This window comes from Fistularia commersonii, chromosome 3 (assembly GCF_037954325.1).
Source record: "Fistularia commersonii isolate RoL2024-O1a breed Wild chromosome 3, RoL_Fcom_v1.0, whole genome shotgun sequence".
NCBI lineage: Eukaryota > Metazoa > Chordata > Actinopteri > Syngnathiformes > Fistulariidae > Fistularia > Fistularia commersonii.
The window spans coordinates 2,913,787-2,936,464 of record NC_141286.1 but is presented as its reverse complement, the minus strand read 5'-3'; the positions used below and the strand labels follow the sequence as shown (position 1 = coordinate 2,936,464).

Below are 22,678 nucleotides of genomic sequence, written 5' to 3'. Positions count from 1 at the left end.
AACAATAACATGATATGACCAGCTGTGTTAAAAATTCTTTCCCCTCTCGTGAATATTTAACTGAATTTCTATTTGCATCGGTGTGACGAACCTATTGAATTGAACTGCGCGTCACCTCGTCATAGCTTTGGGTCTCAACAGCTGAATATGTCAAAGCAGAATGCAAGTTAAAAGGCCACGATAAAAACTAAATATGCTATCGCTCGCTTGCGGTATTTGACAGTCCAATGTGCGAATTTGGTGAATATCTCACTTCGTTTAGCAGCGGTTCGCCGACCGATTGCACAGGTTGTGTAAATGTTGCAAACAACTATTAGTGGGAAATGGAAATAAAGGTGAACATTCTTGAAAGCTGCTGTATTATTAAGTACAGAAAAGACCAACGGTTGGGTCACTTGATAAAGATTTACACATGTAAAACTGAAAAACCGCTCCCGTCGACGGCAAATCCAATCAAATCGGTGTTTCTGTGTATTTTTACAAAACCTTCTCCGTTTGGCTCTTTCGCAATGAGTACGTCACTGTGGGGTCGATGAAGATTCGATTGTAATTTTAATAGCCAAAAGTCTAGTCCTTAAAAATGCACAGGTGAAATTTAGATTTACGAGTGTTTACAAACTACAGCCTCTCGCAATGGGTTCATTTGTACCTCAGTGGGAGCTTTTGCTTGAACCCTAAAAGCTTGAAATGAAATGAAAACAACCCAAAACAAATATTTTGCTGTCAACTTAAGCATTGGCTTAGTCAATTCTTATATATATATATATATGTGTGTGTGTGTGTGTGTGCGTGTATATATGTATAATTTTAATTACATGATGGTGTTATTGTATCGTTGTATATTTGTGAAAAAAATCACAAATATGCTGATGGTTTGCTGTAAAAGTCTCTGGATAAACCTATTTGGACAGTGGAAAACCAAATACATAACCAGAAAATGTTGAATTTAAATTCACTAGTGAATTCATGACTCACAGCTGAATAATATAATGAAATTGAATTTCCATTTTTCTTGAAATAAAGACTCAAATGCCAATTTTCTTGACCTTATGACGCGGATAACTCGACACAAAAGTTTCCGAATCTAGTTATTTTAACAGTGTTTACGTCGAAAACGATTTTGTCGGGGAAATATCCGACCGGGCTCGGATATTTGCGGTTCCATCTCGAGGCACGTAATAGCGAAAAGTCATTATCAGATAAAAGTCGCAGAGCCGAAGTGTGTTTTTAAGTTTGTAATGAACGCAGTTGTGCTTTTGCGACATTCCCATAATGTTTAATTAATGAATGGATAACTTTTTGCAGAGCGATGCTACACGTTTGCCTTCTTACCAACTGCAGGACCAAAGGCTGTACTATTATGAATGTTACGTGCATTTACTAATGGATGTCCCTCGAGCACGTGCACACAACACCAGCACGGGCGAGTATGTGTGATTTTAGACTATAGAGGTTACAACCTTGTCATTATTTCAACTAGCGGGAAGTCAAAGTTAAAAACATGCAACATGTGTATCCATGTCAGAAGCCGCTGCACTAAAACATTGAGTCCAAACAGCGGATAACCGGATTTAGCCGTCGTTATACATATTATTATGTTTTATTTAACAGTAATGAAAGCATTAATTCCTGAATATGGCTAAAACTGGGTGCTTGAGATTTATTCCATCCCTTTTGGACACCGGCATTTTTTTTTTGGTGTAAAAATGATTATTTGTCAGGACATGGAGCATCCATAAAAAATACGTCAACTGCGATGACAGGAGGTATAATTTTTCTTTGCTTTTTTTTTTTTGTAAAACTTTCAATGGTGTTGTAAGTAAGATGGAAAAAATGAACCAGAAAACAATCAAACAAAGAAAAAAACAAAAACAAAACAAAAATACTTTCATAAATTTAAATGTTACATTATGGTCAACCTTTCCACATGCTGAGCGTCAGCCCTTTAATAACGTTTATTTTGAAATGGAAACATATATGTATTTACATCTGTATTTCTAAAAAAAATAAAAATAAAATTCAATTCAAGTTGCAGCCTTTACATTAAAATCTTTATAATCTACATGTAAATTACAAATTTCAAATGTTTACTGAAAGAAAAAATTGTTATAAATGATAACTTTGATACTATATGTTGTTGGATGCGTCAGTTTATTTTATTGACGCTTGCGTATGAGTTTGAAATGTATAATATCAACTACTTATTGAAATTCCATTTCAAAATATCATAAATAATGACATTTAATTGGATTTTTCACATCGGATTTTCCGTGGGATAAAAGCAGTTGCAAAGCGTTGCATAGCTTTAATAAGTTTACGCTTCTTTTTTCGTGCGTTCAAACTTGAACTGCGCCTCCAAATATACACGAGAAAAGTGTCAGACCGTCTTACTTATACTTGTTATTAATATCTTTAATAATTTTTTCCATTTTGGAACAACATAAATTGAAGGGCGTCTCAGTAGCAGCGGAGCAGCGATTAGCATTTCCAAGTCACAGCATGAATGCATGTAGTTTTTGCATGTTTCGCCAGCGTCTGCGTGGGTTTGCACGTTTGCACGTTTGCAACCAACATGTTGTGGGTTAATCAAGACTCTGAATTCCCCAGACGAGCAAAAGAGATAGTAAATAATTGTATGTCTTTTTTTAAATTTTTTTTATGGCCTTTGCCCAATGACAGCTGTCCGGATATCGTCCGGATAATAAACAAATGAATCATAAACTGAGTCCAACTTTTCATTAGACGTCGTCCATATTTGTCTTTGAGAAGCAAATTTGAAGCTTTTTCTGTCTGAACAGATGCACGAAAAGCTTTTACAGCGAGTAGGGCGCGCTACTTTTTGAAGAAAATGTGGAAATGTAAAAAAAAACCACAACATATATTGGACTCAAGTTCAAAAGTAGCATTTAGCTACCTTTAACTCTCAGTTAACCCCTACCTTGCGTTTACACCGTTTCCATACTCACTTTATTTGAATGAACAGTTTAGCGACTTGCGTTAAGTTAACACGGAACGGGAATTTACGTGACGGCGCTACGATACCCATTCACGGTGAAATGACCCCACCGAAAAACATCAGTTTGCCCAATAACGTTGCTGGTTTAAAGTTTTCTAAGTACTTCTGTTGCACAACAAAAAAAAAAAAAAAAAAATCGAGGAATTGAAGCACGATGGCTGAAAATCCACCCGTGGAGCTCAAAGCGGAGGAGAGGTGTATCAAGGAATCGGGCGAAACGTGCGCTTAAAAGACTGACCGAACACAGCAGTGGTCTGTTGGAGGTGTGTGTTGGTTTTGACATACAGATACATTTCTACGGAGACGCCGTCCTGCAGGCGACGGTTGTGTTTATCCCCGTGTTGTTAAACTGCAGCCGATGGTGAGGATTGGGAGCAGGAGTAGGTATCTGCCCTGGTCGGCGTCCCTCATTATTATTTATTCCCACTAGAAATTGGGAAAGTACTGCCCCGGGCTTTAAATTGTTAAAATGAATCTACATATTGATGAGGAAGCTTTTAAAAAAAAAATCGCGAGAGGTAATGGCATTATATACCGGAAATGAAAAGGAGTTTCTACAAACTCTAGTTATTTATATACAGGTCGATCAACTGGCATTGCAACTAAACCAAAGGGTCGCACTGAGGGTTGGGAATCATCTGGACGGAGACGGAGTTTCATATACGGGGCCGTCTCCCAAAATTAGAATATTGTGATGAAGTTCTTTATCTTCTGTAATGCAATTACAAAAACAAAAATGTCAAACATTCTGGATTCATTACAAATCAACTGAAATATTGCAAGCCTTTTATCATTTTAATATTGCTGATTATGGCTTACAAATTAAGAAAACTCAAAAATCCTATCTCAAAATATTAGAATATCATGGAAAAGTAATTTATGTTTTTTTAAATTGCATCACAGAAGATAAAGAACTTTATCCCGATATTCAAAATTTTCCGAGACACCCCTGTATATGTGATGTGTATTTTTTTTTTTTTTACAATACATATTTCTGCATAAAATTCTGATTCAGCCGACTGAAATATAGAACTTTTTCCCAATATCCAAATTTTCCGAGACACCCCTGTATATGTAATGTGTATTTTTTTTTTTACATAAAATTCTGACCAACTGAAATATAGATCTTTATCCCAATATTCAAATTTTCCGAGACACCCCTGTATATGTAATATGTATTTTTTTTTTTTTTTTCACAATACATATTTCTGCATAAAATTCTGATTCAGCCAACTGAAATATAGAACTTTATCCCAATATCCAAATTTTCCGAGACACCCCTGTATATGTAATATGTATTTTTTTTTTTTTTTTTACAATACATATTTCTGCATAAAATTCTGATTCAGCCAACTGAAATATAGTTCTTGCTAAAAAAAAAAAAAAAAACATTTATATATATTTCATAGTTAACCTTGTAATTATGCCTCAAAATTTTTCTTGCATAAGAATCTGCTCTCCAGTGAACTCACTCCATCCTGTCACTGCCGTCACCGTTGATCTGCACCACACAGTCCTTGTCCAAAGGTTCCTTCGACTGCGCCGTGTCGAAGTGATGGTTGCTCACCATGTACCTCCCACGGGCGTCGAGGCCCAAAGCGGGCACGAAACGCCGATCGAACTGGATCTCCTGCCGTAGATAGGAGGTCCTCTTCTGGCAGGTGTCGCCGGTTCCTTCCTGCAAACCCGACAGGAACACCACCAGCTCGAAGTGGCTCGACGTGCCCTCGCACAGGGCCGGGTAGAGCGGGCTGTGGCGGTCCAGCGGATGGTAAAAAGTGAGCGGAAAGATAAAGAACGGGCAAGGCTGCTGGCCCAAATGATCCAAGTGGAAGTCCAAAGAGGTTTGATGGAGCGCCTGACCTTCACGCTCCTCGTAGAGGACGGCACTGACCTTGACGTCCATCAGAGGTCGCCTCAGCAGGTTGCTGGCTCGGAGCGAGAGGCACGTCTGGCCCTGGTGTTGTCCCACCACCGCCTGGGGGCTGAACTGGATGGCTCCCGCTCGCTTCTGCGGACGAGCTATCTTGGCTACGAACGCACCTGAAGGACAAACGCAAGGACGATCAGGAGACGTTTGACGGTGTCGAAATGTCACGGGAAAAAAAAATACTTCGCTAACGTCAGTGGGTTGTATGGAAAAGAAATATGTGTCCATATGCACTAAAATTTCATTGTGTTTCTTATTCTTCCTCCTTCCTGCTATTATCTATCACTGTTATGTTTTTGCTGAAACTCTGGCGCAACAATTTCCTTTGGGATAAATAAAGTTGTTCTCATCTCATATAAAAAACAAGAAGATGTGAAACAGAGAATTAAGAATATTTATTGCTGGAGATGTTGAAAATTGACATTTTTGGGCATCAAGTAAAATGTCCATGACATAACTCTGACCTAAAGTTACAATTAAATATTAGATTATTTTGTGTTATTTCCACATATCAAAACTAAAGTCAAATAAGAGTTCACGAGTATGATAATATTTACTTTATTTGACTTAGTTGAGCTTTTTTAGTTTACCTTTTTGTTTTTGATCCAGCACCATCCCTAACTGGGTAGCGGATGTGCATCTGTATTTTTTTTTTTCTCGCTTATTCACTTTATTTGATTCAATTTAATGACAGGTTATATTACATTATTTAAGAATAAGAATAAGAACAACTTTATTTATCCCGAAGGAAATTGTTGTGCCAGAGTTTCAAGTAAAACATAACAATAATAAATAATAAATAACAAATAATATACAATAAATAATAAATAATAATTGATAATAAATAATAAATAATAAATAAATAATTAATAATTAATAATAAATAATAAATAAACAATAATAAATAATAACTGATACTTTAGTTTAATTCAATTTAGTTCTGTTCTATTCCGTTCTTCGTATTTTTCGTGCAAAAAGCCAAATAGAAGCATTTCAGAGGCTGTAAGTTTCTATCTGCTAAATCATTTATGATCATCGCCTGCAGAATTCTAAATTCTGAGCAGAGAATTTCAGCGTCCGTTCTTGCGCAGAGAGGCTTTTCCATTCCACCCCAGCGACGAGGAAAAAAAATCAAAAAACAATTAAACCTGTAAGTCTGTGTGTGTGTGTGTGTGTGTGTGATGTAGGCAACTTTAAAATGCGAGAATCCAAACCCGGAACGACGAGGGAGTCGTTCTCGAAAAGAGCGTTGGAATTTTTTATAAGCCATTTCTCGAGCAAAAAAATCCTCCCAGGATTAAAACCGTACGCAGACGTCGGAATGAGGGAAAGTACGTGGATGGCATTCCACCCGTTTTTTCGTTCTTGTACGCTGGCGATCTCACCCATGCTGAGTTGAAAGGGGGCAGATATGGACTTTTATTTACGGAGTTGTGGATTTATGGAATTCCAACTTACATCCCGTTCAGTTGAGCTGTTCTAACTTCCGACAGGTATGAGAGAAAAAATGATGTCTGTCTGCTGCTGGAAAAATATATGTTAATCATGTAATATCCAGATTTAAAAGGCCATGAAGGATAAACATCTTCACCTATCATGCACATTTATGAATGGTGCACAGTGCACTATTGATTCAAACACTGTTTCATTGAAGGAAATCACAAGGCTTGCAGTTATGACCGTAAAATCACTTACTTTACCAAAAATTATATAAGTACACATTATGTGCTAGTTTTACAGAAGACTCCCGCCCTCATTATCAGTATCTCTCTCGCATTTATCTTGTGTCTTTGTCCACCTGTTGCAGTGAATGCACTGTAAAATGTATATTTATTGGGTTTTGAAGAAATACAGAAGGGTCAAGTGAGGGCGATTTCGGTTTTAGGCTCGAGATGAAATATATTTCATCGATTGAAAAGGGATTATTTAAGTTGTACTTTTGTTAAACTGTATATTTTACATCCAACGTGACCGACTAAACGACGGGATTTTACAGTTGGTTCGGTCAACGTGTGCGACTACGAAAGCAACGTTTCGGTTAAATGAAATTGTCCGACCGATACATTCGTCCGACTCTCAATTTGAACGCGCAGTTTTATGTTTGTGTGTGTTAATAACTCACGCGAGGCGTCGGAATCGAATGTACCTGTGATAAACGCCTCCAGCATGAGTCCAAGCAGCATCTGCACGGCCAGCAGCGCTATGGCGCTGGGACAGTCCCCGCTGGGAAACATGGTTCCGTAGCCGATGGTGAGCTGCGTCTCCAGGGAAAAGGAGAAGGCGGCGGTGAAGCTGGTGATGTGTTTCACGCAGACCACGTGTCCTTGCGGCGGGTCGTCGTGATCCAGCACCATCAGGTCTCCGTTGAGATGGGCCAGGAGGTACCACAGACAGGCGAACAGCAGCCAGTGTGCGAGGAAGGACGCGCAGAATGCCAGTAAGACCCATCTCCAGCGCAGACCCACCAACAATCCCCAGAGGTCCTGCAGGGCGAGCAGCCAGGCTCGGCTCGCCATCCCGCGCCACGAGCCCGAGGGGCACAAGGGCGGAGGAAGGGCGCAGTGTCCGTCTTTGGTGACCAGACGCTGCCGGGCCGGCGAGGACAGAAGAGGAGACGAGGAAGCCTTGCCTCCCAGAACGCTGCTGTTGGATTTTGTCGTCATGGTCGCACCGGGTTCTTGCGATGGATAGGGTGAGGTGAAGGCGCTTCCTGAAATGAGAAAAAAAAAAAAAAGACCTTTTATTATGATCGTAAAAAAATAAAGGGAACACTTGAACAACACAGTGTAACTCCAAGTCAATCACACTTGGGTGAAATCATAGTGTCCACTCAGGAAGCAACGCAGATTCATTTGGACTTGTTTTAAGGACATTACATCAAAGTTGGATCAGTCTGGAGTTTGTTTTTACACTTTAATTTGGAGTGTGATTCCTAATCCAGACCTCCATGGGTTGATACAATTGATTTCCATTGATCATTTTTGTGTTATTTTGTTGTCAGCACATTCAACTGTGTAAAGAGCAAAGTATTTCATTAGAATATTTCATTCATTTAGATCTAGGATGTGTTTTTTAAGTGTTCCCTTTATTTTTTTGAGCAGTGTATATATTGTATTCATTTCATGACTGAAAGAATTGTCATTGCTTCTCAATATGTCAGAATTGCTTCCTCTTTTAACCACTGCTCGAATCATCGTGCAACGTTTACTTTCTCGACTTGCTTATACAGTTTCCCGGTACTTAATTGGCAAAAAGAAGTGCCGCCATTTGACGGTACCTGATCAGACCTTTCGAATTCAAAAAAAAAAAAAATGAAATAAAAAAAAAATAAAAAATACAGTCAGGTGCAAAATAAATAAAAAAATAAAAATATAATATATATATAATAATATATACTATGTATAATATGTAATGTATAATATATATACAAAATTATAAATTATATTATTATGTTATATATACATGTACATGTAGATATTTTTTTCTTAATACAATACAAAAAAATATATATACTATATGATTTTCTCCCTCACCCCTTCATTTGATGCTTTCTTCAGGCCGAATAACAGCCTTTAATTTTTATGGATAAACCGTCCTGTCTTTGTATGCATTCCGGCAAACAGTCGGTTTTATTTCCAAGACATGATATCAACTAACTTGCATAGTCTTCAACTATGCAAGTCGCTGCGAGTTTTCACATCATAACAGAAAAGGTACGGAGATATGAAAGATATCCCGCAAACATCCGATTTCGGCGCATCACGTTTACGTCGGAGTTTGCGGCAAATCTAATTTAAACAGGACAAACAGATGTATGTGAAGTCAGGGCCGACAAGCAGACAGCCAGAGTCCTGTCCTCTCCAGAGTTTCTATTTCTATGTCAATATTGTTGCCAGGAGATTAGAGCAGGTCCCAGCTGGGAATCGGTCTGAGGAACACAGCGACATGCAGAGTAGGAATGTCTCTTTCATCTGCAGGGACCTTTTAACTCATTGCACTGCATGGCTCCCCTCTTGCCTTGTTCCCCCAATTACAATATACATCCAAAACTGTATATTTATACACACTCGTAACGCGCAGCTCACCGACGACAAACAAAGCGTCGACGAAAAAAAAAACAAAAACGCGCTATTTCCGACCCGTAGAGCTCGCTCGGCGCTGATGTGATCTTTTTGCGATGTAAACACCGATCGGGAAATTTAAATAAGAGCGCCGTTCTACGTCGAGGAACGTCGAAGTTGACAGTTTTTGTAACGTCGGAAGCGGTGGAAGGGGGAATAGTGTCTGCAAAGCGGTCACATGAGAAGCATGTGCTGGCCGGGATTTGGCTGCACTGCTTTTACAGGCGTTCGATCAGCGTTGTCACCGCATCACAAGGTGACCTCACCGACTTGGCGCCTCCGCAGCGAAACGAAATGCCTCGCGGATGAATATGAACGCATATGTGTGTGAAAAATAAAAAAAAAAAAGGATGGAAGAAAGCGCGATTTGACGCTTGCGAGCAAGTACGACTTCTGTAATCTTAGCAATCTGTGTTAACCCTCTTATTATGTTAAGGGTCAATTTGACCCATTTCACCCATTGACCCAATGGGTCAAATTGACCCTTAACATAATAAGAGGGTTAAACAACTGCATTGATATTTAACTTGGTCAAATCTATCTTGATGTTATTTATAAGTGATTACTTTCCGCCGGGCGGAGAGCTTTCGGGTGAAACGATTGACGTTTACGGTATTATCATATATGTGACAATACAATCAATATTATCATTATTTTACCATCTTGTGCAAACCGGATAGAAATGAAGATCGGACGGTATATTTTTGGTGACTTTCTGGTCCACTTGACTCCAAAAAGTCCTTATTTTATCGGGACTGTTCAAGAATCAAGAATCAAGATTTTTAATCGTCATTGTAAAATCCTGCACTGTTGCACTATTTTTCAACTATTTTTCAATGTTATCTTCAATTTCACCCTTCCATCCACCGTGCATGCATTATCCAGTTATCACACAACTGCTCGGTTTGATTCATTATAATTTTAATGATAATTCCAAATGAAAATTCATGTCAAATCACACGTTTTTCCAATTTAAAAACACTTTAATAGTATCCGACGGAGACTTTATTCGATATAACAGAGTAAATGCTCTGAATTACATGTGGCATTTATTACTGAAGGCCTCTCATTGAATAATTAATTGATATTTCAAGCCATAGAACGAATCGTACATCAAATAACAGCATGGTGTCAGAGTTAAGTGTGAGCCATAACCAATGAAAGAAGCCAATAAATTACCCAAACTGGCCAGAGTGGAATAAATGCCGACACACCAAACCCAGTTTAATATGTTTTTTTTTTTTTTTTTAAAAAAAAAGCTTTTATTTCTGCTTTTCTAAACGGTCACAGTGTTAATCCATTATTTGGGGTAATTCGTCTCTTTGCCCTTGAGACTGAGGCATGCACTTAAAAAAGTTTGTTATTTTCATACACAACCGTCACAACTTTGTGACGCTTTAAATCGTGCTAAATCTCGACTCGGTGTTTAATAGTTAAGAACGACATGCAGCGTGAAGAATCGCTCGAAGGGACGCATGTGGCTGCTACTTTATTTGTTGCTCCGCCCCTCCGTGCACGCATGCAGACGCTGCTCGCTCATCGTTTTCGACGTGACTTAATGAAACCAATGGTATCCTGCCAAGTCAAAACTAAAGGTAATAGAATCAAGGTTTGTCTTTTAAATGTTTACTGTAGATAAACCCTTTGTGAAGTGGTACACACACACACACACACACACACACACACACACACAGACACAGTCGACAGTGGCTGATGAAGAGCCGCCGAGTACTTATATGGAAGCAAAACTTAAATATACTGGCTTTTCCTGAATGAAGCGCAAAACGCCGAGATAATGATGAACATGAGTTGATGTTCAGAAATGTAGAAAAAGTTTTGAAAAAAAGTGCAGATGTAAGATGAAGGAACAAGATTGTTTAGAAAGTAAAACCGAAAATAAATAAGAACCCCAACATTCAGAGCCAACTGTCACTCAATTTACATGTATTGACTTACATGAGGAGAAAAAAAATACAACCATATAATCCCTTTTTCACAGGTGTAATAGACTTTCATGGTCAGGTGCAAAATGGCGATGTGTTTTTTTTTAAATATGCAAAAATAATATTTAGAAAAAAAAATGACGTATTTACTTTTTAAAGGAAGAATATTTGAAAAAAAAAAAAAGAAATGTAACTGTTGCTTTTGTTAATGTTGACAATATTTTATCCTCTTTTGAGTGGTTGCTTTTCCCCTCCAATTGATGCTTATGCAACGCTAAATCTATGCTAAATGCATTAAAATTCAAATATTAGAGATTATTCAAAGTTGTATAGACGTGTTTTCTTGGAAAACATCCGTACCGTTCAAAGAAATAAACAGGTGGGTTAAGATAATTATATGCATTTTTGTGCCGCAAATTATAATAATTTAAAGATCCGGCTGATTCAATTTGGTAGAAAACAGGAGCGAAATCTTTTTCTGTGTCTTAAAAAAATTAAAAGAAAAAAAATAGCCAAGCAAGTTCTTCAGCTGTACAATTAAAAAAAAAATGTGACTCCCCTCCCCTTTTGTTAATGCAAAAAAATAAAATCAACAGTTCTGGCTTATGCGTGATTAGATTACGGCAATAATCGCGGGCAATAGAATGCATTTCTTTCTTTTTTGCGTGAGATGCAAACAAAAAACACTTTGTATATCTGAAGAGTGAGAAGTTCCCCCGGGCTTGTGGAATATCTAGTCTTGTTGTAATCGTGTCCTTGTAATGAACGCCACGCATGACTGCGTGCTAGTTAGCCTCCTTTCCTTCATCTAGTGTGTTCTAGTGTGACAGTGCGTTCATGGGAATGTGTGTCAGAGGGAAAATAAAAAAAATGATAAAAAAAAAGAGATATCGGACGTGATCGATGATCGCAAAAAATTTTTTTTTTTTTTTTTTTAAAGTTTCTCTCCAACGAGAAACACGAAATATAAAAGATCTCGATAAGATTTTACGCCGGATTCCCCCTTTTGGTTTCCTGGCCTCGGCCGCGGCGGCATCTCTTCGAATTCGTACTCACCTTGAGCCGGAGTCAGGGCTAAAAAAATCAGCCCCGTGACCTTTTCACCTCTGCGCTGGTCTGAGGTCTGACGTCGACGCGGTCGGACCGGGAACCGCGCAAAACACACCGCGAGTTCCTTCGGGGAGACGGGTAGCAAAAGTCCCGAAGGAGTCCCGAGCGGTCGCCCTAGAGAGGTTGTCTCGGTGTGGGAGGCCGTTCTGAGCGCGCTCCGCTCCTCCAAACTGCAGCTTCCAGCTCCGGGGCAAGGATGATTCAATTGGTCACATTACTCTGCATGGAGCCTATTAGTGTTCCCGGAAGACAGAAGACAGAGGGAGGGGGAAAAGAACAACACCTTGTCACAGTTCATTCAAAGAGCTGCTTGTTGCTGGTTGGTGTCCCGCAGCTGCTGCTGGGAAAATTTCGGAATGCAATAGGTGGTGCATGTGCGTGGAAATGTCTGCACACATGACTGTTTCTGTTTGCATCCCAATGTTTCGACATCCGTGGTTTTAAATTGACGTACGCTGGTTTTAATTACGCACGCCGTTAACTTCTAAAATGATTTTTTTTTTTTTTTTTTTCTGGAGTAACTTACAGAAACAAGTTAAATATATGCCGTGGAGACGTAAAGATGTCGCATTAAAATGTTTTATTTGAAAAAAAAAAAAAAAAACGAAAGGAAAAAACAATGACGAGCAACATAAATCAAAGATAACTTTTAAATATACTACATTTCAAATGCCGAGCAGAGACATTTATATATATGTGTACAAAGCCGCATACACACACAAATGCATACATATATGTGATTATAAAGTTATTTATATTATTACAGACATTATACAAAATTTTATTTCATGTAGAGGAACTAGTTTAGACATTTAGACAAATTTAGACATTTAGAAAAACATATGCCGTGGAGTTATATAGATGTCACATTAAAATGTTTTATTTAAAAAAAAAAATGACGAAAGAAAAAAACAATGACGAGCAACATAAATCAAAGATAACTTTTAAATATACTACATTTCAAATGCCGAGCAGAGACATTTATATATATGTGTACAAAGCCGCATACACACACAAATGCATACATATATGTGATTATAAAGTTATTTATATTATTACAGACATTATACAAAATTTTATTTCATGTAGAGGAACTAGTTTAGACATTTAGACAAATTTAGACATTTAGAAAAACATATGCCGTGGAGTTATATAGATGTCACATTAAAATGTTTTATTTGAAAAAAAAAAATGACGAAAGAAAAAAACATCGACGAGCAACATAAATCAAACACTATTTTAAATATACTACATTTCAAATGCTGAGCACAGACATTTATATATGTTTACGATGCCGCATACACGCACAAATGCATACATATATGTGATTATAAAGTTATTCACATTATTAAATACATTATACAAAATTTTATTTCATGCACAGGAACTAGTTAAGACATTTAGACATTTAGACAAAAATATGCCGTGGAGTCATATAGATGTCACATTAAAATGTTTTATTTAAAAAAAAAAATGACGAAAGAAAAAAACAATGATGAGCAACATAAATCAAAGATAAATTTTAAATATACTACATTTCAAATGCCGAGCACAGAAATTTATATACATGTACGATGCTGCATACATGCACAAATGCATACATACATGCGATTATAAAGTTATTATATTATTACACACATCATACAAAATGTGTCTTATGTACAGGAACTAATTCAGACATATAGACAATTTTAGATATTTAGATAAACATATGCCGTGGAGTTATATAGATGTCACATTAAAATGTTTTGTTTAAAAAAAAAAGATAACGAAAGAAAAAAACAATGACGAGCAACATAAATCAAACATAAATAGTAAATGTACTACATTTCAAATGCTGAGCACAGACATATATATATATATATATATGTACGATGCCGCATACACGCACAATTGCATACATATATGTGATTATAAAGTTATTTATATTATTACATACATTATACAAAGTGTGTTTGATGTACAGGAACTAATTTAGACATTTCAAAATTCAAACAAAATTCAACATGATAGTATTTGATAGTGGGACGATAAACCGAGGATGAGTTTCTGCAATCCATTTAATTAAAAAAGGAAAAAGACACCGGTTGCTATTAACGTGTACGAACGTAAGTCAATTTTCTCGAGCTGAAGCCGACCTCGTACGGCTAAAGAGCGTTTTCCGATGCAACTTATTCGACAGTTACATATATATATATGTGTGTGAGTTTGTGTGTGTGTGTGTGTGTGTTACAAAAACCTCATTAATTCATGATCACATTATCACTGCGTGGTCTTAAAACAGTTGAACTATTAACCAAGACGCTTTACTGTGACAAAAGAATATAGAGCCACCTGACCGGTGATTAAATGTCATCATTGCTTTTGACCCTCGAGCGGAAAAAAACAAGTTGATTGGTCCGTCAATACGTCGGAATCTTCCACTTGATGGTTCAGATAAAACTCTGGTGCTTTTATTTTGTCATGCAAACTCTAAAAACCAACAGCTCAGACCCAGAAACATCCTGGAAAACGATTGCAATGATCATAATCAGGATATTAGAATTAATGTGCATGAATCAATACAATCTCAATGAATCTGAATCTGAAACAGATTTATATTTCTGTCTAAGCACCGTAAAATTTTCACTGGTTATGGTTCCCTTGAGGCAAACCAGTTCAGATGAATTAAATGCCACATGAAGTAACATAAATCTTTAATCATCCCATAATTTGTTTGTCTGCACGATGCTCACTGACTTCGCTCTTTAAACCAAATCAAAGAGACGATTGTGTAACGTGATGTCTTACCGCAGCGTTTATGGTCATAAGGCTGATTTTTGGTCGATGTACACTTTATAATGCCGTGTGTTTCCGTGTGTGTGATTAGCGGTTGACCTGAGGACTATATACAAACTGCTGAAATGGGTTTGTATAACAGCAAAAGGTCAAGTTTTTTGATTTCACCACCTTATTGAATCCGGTTTAATCTGCCGCTTAGCAAAGGGAACTCAAGAAAAGCCTTCATCGCTTAGAAAGAAAAACAAAACAAACAAACTTCTTCCCTTCTGAGGGTTAATTAATGATGTATCGCTGCGCTCCTATCTGGAGCTGATACTATTTTGCTGCCTTTTACGCAAATTCTTTTCTCAGTTGCCCAACGTAGAACTGACATTGGTCGACCAAAACAACTTTTCGTAGGCTCGGGAATAACCTGCGTTCAATCTTGCATGGGTTTGTATCCGTCCAGCTGAGTGTTGGCAAGAACTCAGCTGCAAAACAGACTTTATCTAATATAATATTTTTAAATGTGTCGTCCTGCAATATGGACAGAATAGGCAAAAATTTTTTTTTTTTTTTTTTTAATTGCAGAGATGTCTTCAGGGAAGAAAAAGTTGGGACGATAAAATCAAAATATATTGCACATATAAAAAAAAAAAAAAAAGCGCAAAAGTCGGGTTGATGAAGGTAAATAAATGAGGTTTTTAAGAAAAATAACACAAAGCTTGCTGATACGGTTCTGGTCCAAGCGATCAAATGTATATAGAGTAATATTTAACATCACGAAAATAAAAATAAACATTAAATAACAATAAAATAAGCATTCCTTAGTGTTACGGCTGTGGAATATTCTTGTTTTCGGCAGATCCAAATGCATGCATGCATGCATGCATGCATGCATGGCTTCTGGCATCTTACAGTGTTTTTTTTTTTAAAGCTCTTCCCAGGAATGACTCATCAAATAACCTCTGTGTTAGTTGAGTAGATCATCTAAAGCCTATCTTATTTATCAATCTAAATTTTATCGGCGTACCATTTACTTCTGTTTTTTTTTCTCCCCTTTTCTCTTATTTTTTACTGTTTATACAATTTTTCTACTATTATTTATTACTATTATTTTATTTTTCTTGTAACTCTGGCACAACAATTTCCTTCGGGATAAATAAAGTTGTTCTTATTTCGTCACATTTAGTGTGACTCCGATACACTTAACCCGTATCACTTGTGTTCATTCGGTTCCACGTTGCATTGATATACATATATTTTTTTTTAAATTCGATGTACTGTATTTTACGTGATTAATCGGTCGTATTTTAGAAGGCTAAACTTTTATACTGCTGTTTGATAACAGTGTCCTCAACGGCATAAAAACACAGCAAAATCGCTTTTACTTCCTCTCATGTCCAGCAAGCAATTACTCTTCCCAGCCAACATGTGGAGAGGAGGGTTAAAGGACAGACATGGTTTGGTTACTCAGCTGGTTAAACCTCTGCTCAGTCTCCCCCCGGTCTGTCGTCACCTGCGATGTGTTTAAGTATTTTCCATTCCACTATTTCCAAAAGGGTTACATTACCGTGCATCAATCTGAATAAATCAGATTCATCATAACAAACTGGAAATGAAATGGGCGTCCAAAAAAAAAAAAAAAAGCTGATCTAATTATCTATTACAGTTTTTTTTTTTTTTTTTTTTTTTTTTTAAATACCAGCTGTGTCTATATTGCGGAAAAAAAAAACGTTTCATTGTGCGACTGTTTTCAATAATTCCGATTTAATTTTCTCAGATTTTTCAAATGTTCTGCGTGTACACCTACATGTAAAATCTGGAAATAATTTGCCGACAAAATTGAGTCCCATAAATATAATAATGACTTGTTTTACCACAGAAAGAGTATTTCTGCTCAGAGTAACAGAAACATTAATGCAACTGTATAACCATTAAAATGTATGAGGTATTAACATATATAGTGACATTTAAAGTAGCTACTGCATAGACAAGTTGTTAAATTTTAATTTTGGGTCTAATGCATTAAAAATAGGGAACTAATAAGCCTATTTCTACCACTCTTATTGTAATAGCAACAATAATATATTTTATATTTTCTGCTCAGAGCACAAAATAACTCAATAATTTAACACGGTGGATTAAAACTAGTGTGATTACACAATTAAAAGCAATAAAAAAAAAAAAAAAAAAAACATAAACTGAATGCCATGAATGAAAACAATGCATCAATGCATTAAAGCCAGTTTGAATAGATGGAATTGAAAGGTTCCTCTGTATCAACTGTTGGCAGACTTTACGTTGCTGCAGAGCATTGATAAAAATTATTGCGCTTCTAATTTTCTTGTGAATGTATTACTTTATGAATACTTTATTGATCCCCGAGGGAACATTCATGTGTTTCAGTAGCAGCTGAGCTGCTGCAACAGACTGACGTCTACCAGCGTTTATTAGTGGACGCTCTTATATCTCACAAAGATTATTAAATGTCAGCGAGGATGCAAAGTTGGCCAAAAGTGGAAGAAGAATGTATCATTTGGCAGTTTTTAGGAAAATATTTCATGAGAGTTCAAGTTCTAAGTTGTTCCTTAAAGTGCTTTCTTGACAGACTTGGACCTCTAGAATCTGATATTTCTGAAAATCCACCATATTAACACCAGACACTTTCACATCAGCCTTAAATAACCTCTGGTGAACTGGTTTTCCCTGGACAACCTCAGCAATCTTCTCCACGAGTTTGACCCGCTCAAATCGGTCCATCCTGGTTTTCACCTTCTCGACCTCTCGTCAAAGCACAAGGACACCAACTGGAACGCCTCTCATGGTCATACTGTTGACCGTCATTTTGATTTTTTAGTTTTTTCCCCACCGAAGAAGTTGCTCCCGAAGTAGCTACCACTCCAAAAGCAGATTCTGCGTTTTTAACCGTCTTTCGCCCCTCTGTAACCGATGCATCGCAAAAAAAAAAGGGTCATCTAGCTTCCGACTCGACTTGATTCTTGCCGGATCCCATCATTACCTCCATCTACTTGTCACGACTGCAATAACATTTGCTCCAACGTCCCTTTCAAAAAGACGAGTAAGAAATCACAACCTTTACGACCGATTTGTTTGGTGTCTGTAGCCTTGACTTTACCGAAAAAGTTAAAACTTACCCATGAAACTCCGACGGCAGCCGCCAGGTTTTTTCTCACCGCGTTCATCCTCGTCGCAACTTCCTCCTTAGAAGAATAGCAGCCGCCAAACTCCCCTGGCCGGGTTCATTTCATATCTCTCCGCTTGCCATCAGTTCATCTAATTAGATCCCATTCCTTTCTCATCTCTGCCGGTGTGCCCCAGAGCTCAGTTCTGGGTCTCCTTCAAATTTATATGCTCTTTTGCAGCTGCAGATTCTGTAATCATACCGTCAACTTTCATTGTTACGTGAGTGACAACCAGCTTTATATCTCCTCCGCGACATTATTCCACCTTCCTCCCTGGAGATCAAATTATGGTTTTCCTCCAACGTTCTCACTTTTACAGGAAGCAAAACTAAAGTTCTTCTAGTCGGTACGGCCTCCGCCATTCACAGATTTATCAAAAATTCCCTCCTGTCAGGTTAAAAATACTCGGTCACCTGATCAGGATATATTCTTTTTAATCCGTACAGTAGCAACAAATGAAAACATGCTGCTGTCGTTCTTGTCCAAAGCCTCATCTTCTCCCTTCAACTTCATTCTTGTCCTGCTGAGCAGAAGTTTGAACGTCATCTCAGTCCTTCATCAGTTCCACCGGTGGCCCAAATATAACATATAAATATCGCCATTGACTTATAAATCTGTAACATCCGCTGGCTAAGGTCTTCATATGTGAGTCAGCTTGTTGTTACCTCTGTCCGCCGTAGTAAAGTGCGATACAGAGCTGGCCTGGAACTCACTCCCTATCAGAAACGCTGACATAAGTCATATTAGCTCCTGTCATTCTCAAATCCAACTGCTATAAACTGTTACCTTTTTTTTTTCCCCTCTTTAATATTTACATATTTACCTTTTAACTACTGGTGCAGGACATGTATGCTCGCTGTGAGACAGTGGTACGGTGTGCTGTAGGGGTAACCGAGAAGTTCAAGGTGGAGGTGGGACTCCATCAGGGATCAGCTCTGTGCCCCTTCTTGTCAGCAGTGGTGATGGACAGGCTGACAGATGAGGTTAGACAGGAATCCCCATGGACCATGATGTTTGCAGATGACATCGTGATCTGCAGTGAGAGCAGACAACAGGTAGAGGAAAATCTAGAGAGGTGGAGGTATGCTCTGGAGAGGAGAGGAATGAAAGTTAGTCGCAGCGAGACAGAATATATGTGTGTGAATGAGAGGAACTCGGGTGGAACGGTGAGGCTACAGGGAGTGGAGATCAAGAAGCTGGAGGATTTCAGGTACTTGGGGTCAACAGTCCAGAGCAACGGAGGTTGGAATGGGTGGAGAAAAGTGTCAGGGGTACGAAGAGATAGAAGACTATCAGCCAGAATAAAAGGAAAGGTGTACAGGACAGTGGCGAGACCAGCGATGATGTCTGGACTAGAAACTGTTACGATGACCAAAAGACAGCAGGCAGAACTAGAGGTTGCAGAGATGAAGATGTTGAGGTTCTCTTTGGGAGTGACCAGGATGGATCAGGAATGAGTCCATCAGAGGAACAGCACATGTTAGATGTTTTGGAGAGAAGGTCAGAGATGGTTGGGTCATGGACAGAGGAGGGAGAGTCAATGTATTGGTAGACGGATGCTGGAATTGGACGTCTAGAGGAAGAACAAGAGAAGATTGATGGACGTCGTGAGAGAAGATATGAAGGTAGTTGGTGTGAGAGAGGAGGATACAGAGAATAGGGTTCAATGGCGAAGGTTGATGATGGAAAAGCCGAAAGGAGAAAAAGAAGAATATTGAACTCTTTTAAAGGGACTTAGAATCAGGCTCACAAATAAAATGTATTATATGATCATCTTCTCCCTCTGAGTTCATTGACTCGTGGCAGATTGAGGAAGCAAGCGAAAGCCCTGCAATGACATCATCGCTGAAAAACACACCTGCATAAACATTAGAGTTAAGTAAATATTCCCCAAATATATTACGAGGCAAGAAAATATAATTGAAAAGGGAGAGAATGAGACAACATCAGAAAATACAAACATTTTAGATGCACGCTAATAAGAAGATGACTTATATTTTTCCTGACCTGCATTTTTCCTGACCAGTTTTGAATCATGAATAAATGAAAGGACAGATAGCAAACTTACTTCCCTTAAAAACCAATTTATTCAACAAGAAGCTTGATTTTCAGCTGAAGTATACTCACCAAAAGACAAAAAAAAACCAAAACAAAACAACCCACAAAAAAAAAAATATATATATATATATATATACATTAAAAAAATACATATATATACATACTATAAACAAAACCAAACAAACCAAAACAAAACAACCCACAAAAAAATGTATATATATACATTAAAAAATATATACATATATATACATATTATAAACAAACCAAACAAACCAAAACAAAACAACCCACAAAAAAAAAAATATATATATACATTAAAAAATATATACATATATATACATATTATAAACAAACCAAACAAACCAAAACAAAACAACCCACCCCCCCCCAAAAAAAATATATACATACATTAAAAAATATATACATATTATAAACAAACCAAACAAACCAAAACAAAACAACCCACAAAAAAAATATATATATATACACATTAAAAAAATATAGATATATATACATATATTAAAAAAAAAACAATTAAAGAGTTGAATTGCATTATGTGGTTTATTATGTGAATCTAGCAGTTGTGTGTGATCCGGCTGCTTGACTGGAAGACGACAGCGGCAGAATGTGAGTTATTCACCTGGCATTTCTGCAGACCTTCCAGCTTTTCCTTCATTGTTTCTCATTAGTTTGAAGAGTGAGTGAGGAAATGGTGTCACCCTTCACTCTGCTGCATTCTCTCTCTCTCTTTCCCTGTGTGTGTGTGTGTGTGTGTGTGTGTGTGAGTGCTACTTTCAATATCCTGTGTTGTTTTTCTCCTCAGGACAAAATTGAGGGTTGGGAAGCGAGACATCTGTAAAATGTAAAAAGCCCGTAATTATTATTACAATTTGTTTTAGGGACAAAAGCGCAAGTGAAGCTAAAATGTTGTTTGACCGTAATTAATCACTGTTAGGTTAGATTATCAGTTAATCTGTTTATGTACACGGATTAATCTAATAACTATGAATAATCCTGACAGTGATTGGGCTCATTTGATTTGATGCCTCGTTGTAAATTGATGTTTGGAAAAACCTCCTTGAAATGAGACGATCAAATTGATTTGATTTCTTTCAAAGAAAAAAATAATTACGCAATTACAAGTATAACGTCATTACAAGATAAGCGATGGGAATATTGAAAGTGTATTTCAATTTAAACATTATTTTTTTTTGGTATGTAAATAAAAAACCTTCAGCTTGGAGTTCTGGGTCAGAGAGAAAAACCTCGACAATAAAAGCGTCTCCAAAGAGAATGAGACAATATTTTTTAAATCCTTTAACACTCACAAGAAATTTGTGAGGGTGCGACATTTAGTGGTTCTGGCAGAGCGTAGTTTTATGTTTTATGTTTTTAGTTTATATTTATACATTTACATATACACTGCTCAAAAAAATAAAGGGAATACTAAAATAACACATCCTAGATCTGAATGAATGAAATACACAATGTCAAATGTAAATAAAGGCGAAATAAATAAATAAATAAATAATAAAAAAAACCTGAAAAAAACTCCAAATTTTTTTTTGAATTTCTGTTATTTCTTTTTTCAATTTTCTCCCCTCTAATGCTATGTACTTTTTTTGCACAGAATTTTTTTCCGTACACTAAGTATGATTCATATGCAGCCAAAACAGCTCGACTATAAAATTCTAGTGGAGTTCTTCCTTATTTGGACAGTTACAAAACATATAAGGCTCAGCACTTGTATTAACCTTATGCGTGAAGGAAAAGTACAAGTTTGTGAAAAAAAAAAATGACAGAAGTTATCAGAAAATACTAAAAATGAAAATTGGAACATTGAGACCAGCAGATGGAGCTGTTTCCTATTAAATACTATAATTTGAGCTCAATTTAAATCCGTTTAGAAGACTATGACAAGGTCCATATCTGTTCTTTCACAATAAGGTTCCTCTCTTAATGCATGAATATGCATTATTTGAATGGATAAACAATAATCATGGATATTATAAGGTCCGATATGTTACTGTTTTCTGATTGGTTGAATATGAGTGCTGCAGATTATATTAGATTTCTTCCATTAAACATGGTCAGCTATATCAACTACTTAAACCAACTTAAACCAACTTAAAGGTTCATTTTGGCTAATCTAATATTGAAATTAACAAAGTTCAAATGTACAGTAATGCAACAAAATAAACCTGAAAATTTCATAAGGTGAAATGAAATAATAACATGGATTTTAAAACAAAAAACATGCATGAACATAAACTGATGTTTCATTTATGCATTTAAAATGTATCATGATGGATCAGATCATATCGTGCTGAAATAGATATGGATCGTTCTTGTCCTTATCTTGTTTGTTATATTCCAAATTATTATTACTATTTGTTCATTTGCATTAACAAGAGAATGAATCAAAGAAAAAACACAATGTGCAACACGCAATTGTGATTTTAACGCCACCTTTTCAAGTCTTTTTTAGCTTTGGAAATCCTTAAATTTGCATGACATCACCTCACTAGTTAGAA

General features: G+C 37.0%; 1 protein-coding gene across 1 annotated transcript; it reads right to left on the bottom strand.

Annotated features, from left to right (window-relative positions):
• Positions 1-3,424: 3,424 nt before the first annotated feature.
• Positions 3,425-12,285, bottom strand: kcnj13 (potassium inwardly rectifying channel subfamily J member 13). Its single transcript, XM_086141330.1, has 3 exons — positions 12,067-12,285; positions 7,093-7,656; positions 3,425-5,059 (listed from the first exon to the last, which is right to left on the bottom strand). The coding sequence occupies exons 2-3, from the start codon at positions 7,607-7,609 to the stop codon at positions 4,485-4,487; spliced, it is 1,092 nt and encodes a 363-aa protein (XP_085997456.1). The 5' UTR covers positions 7,610-7,656; positions 12,067-12,285; the 3' UTR covers positions 3,425-4,484.
• Positions 12,286-22,678: the final 10,393 nt, after the last annotated feature.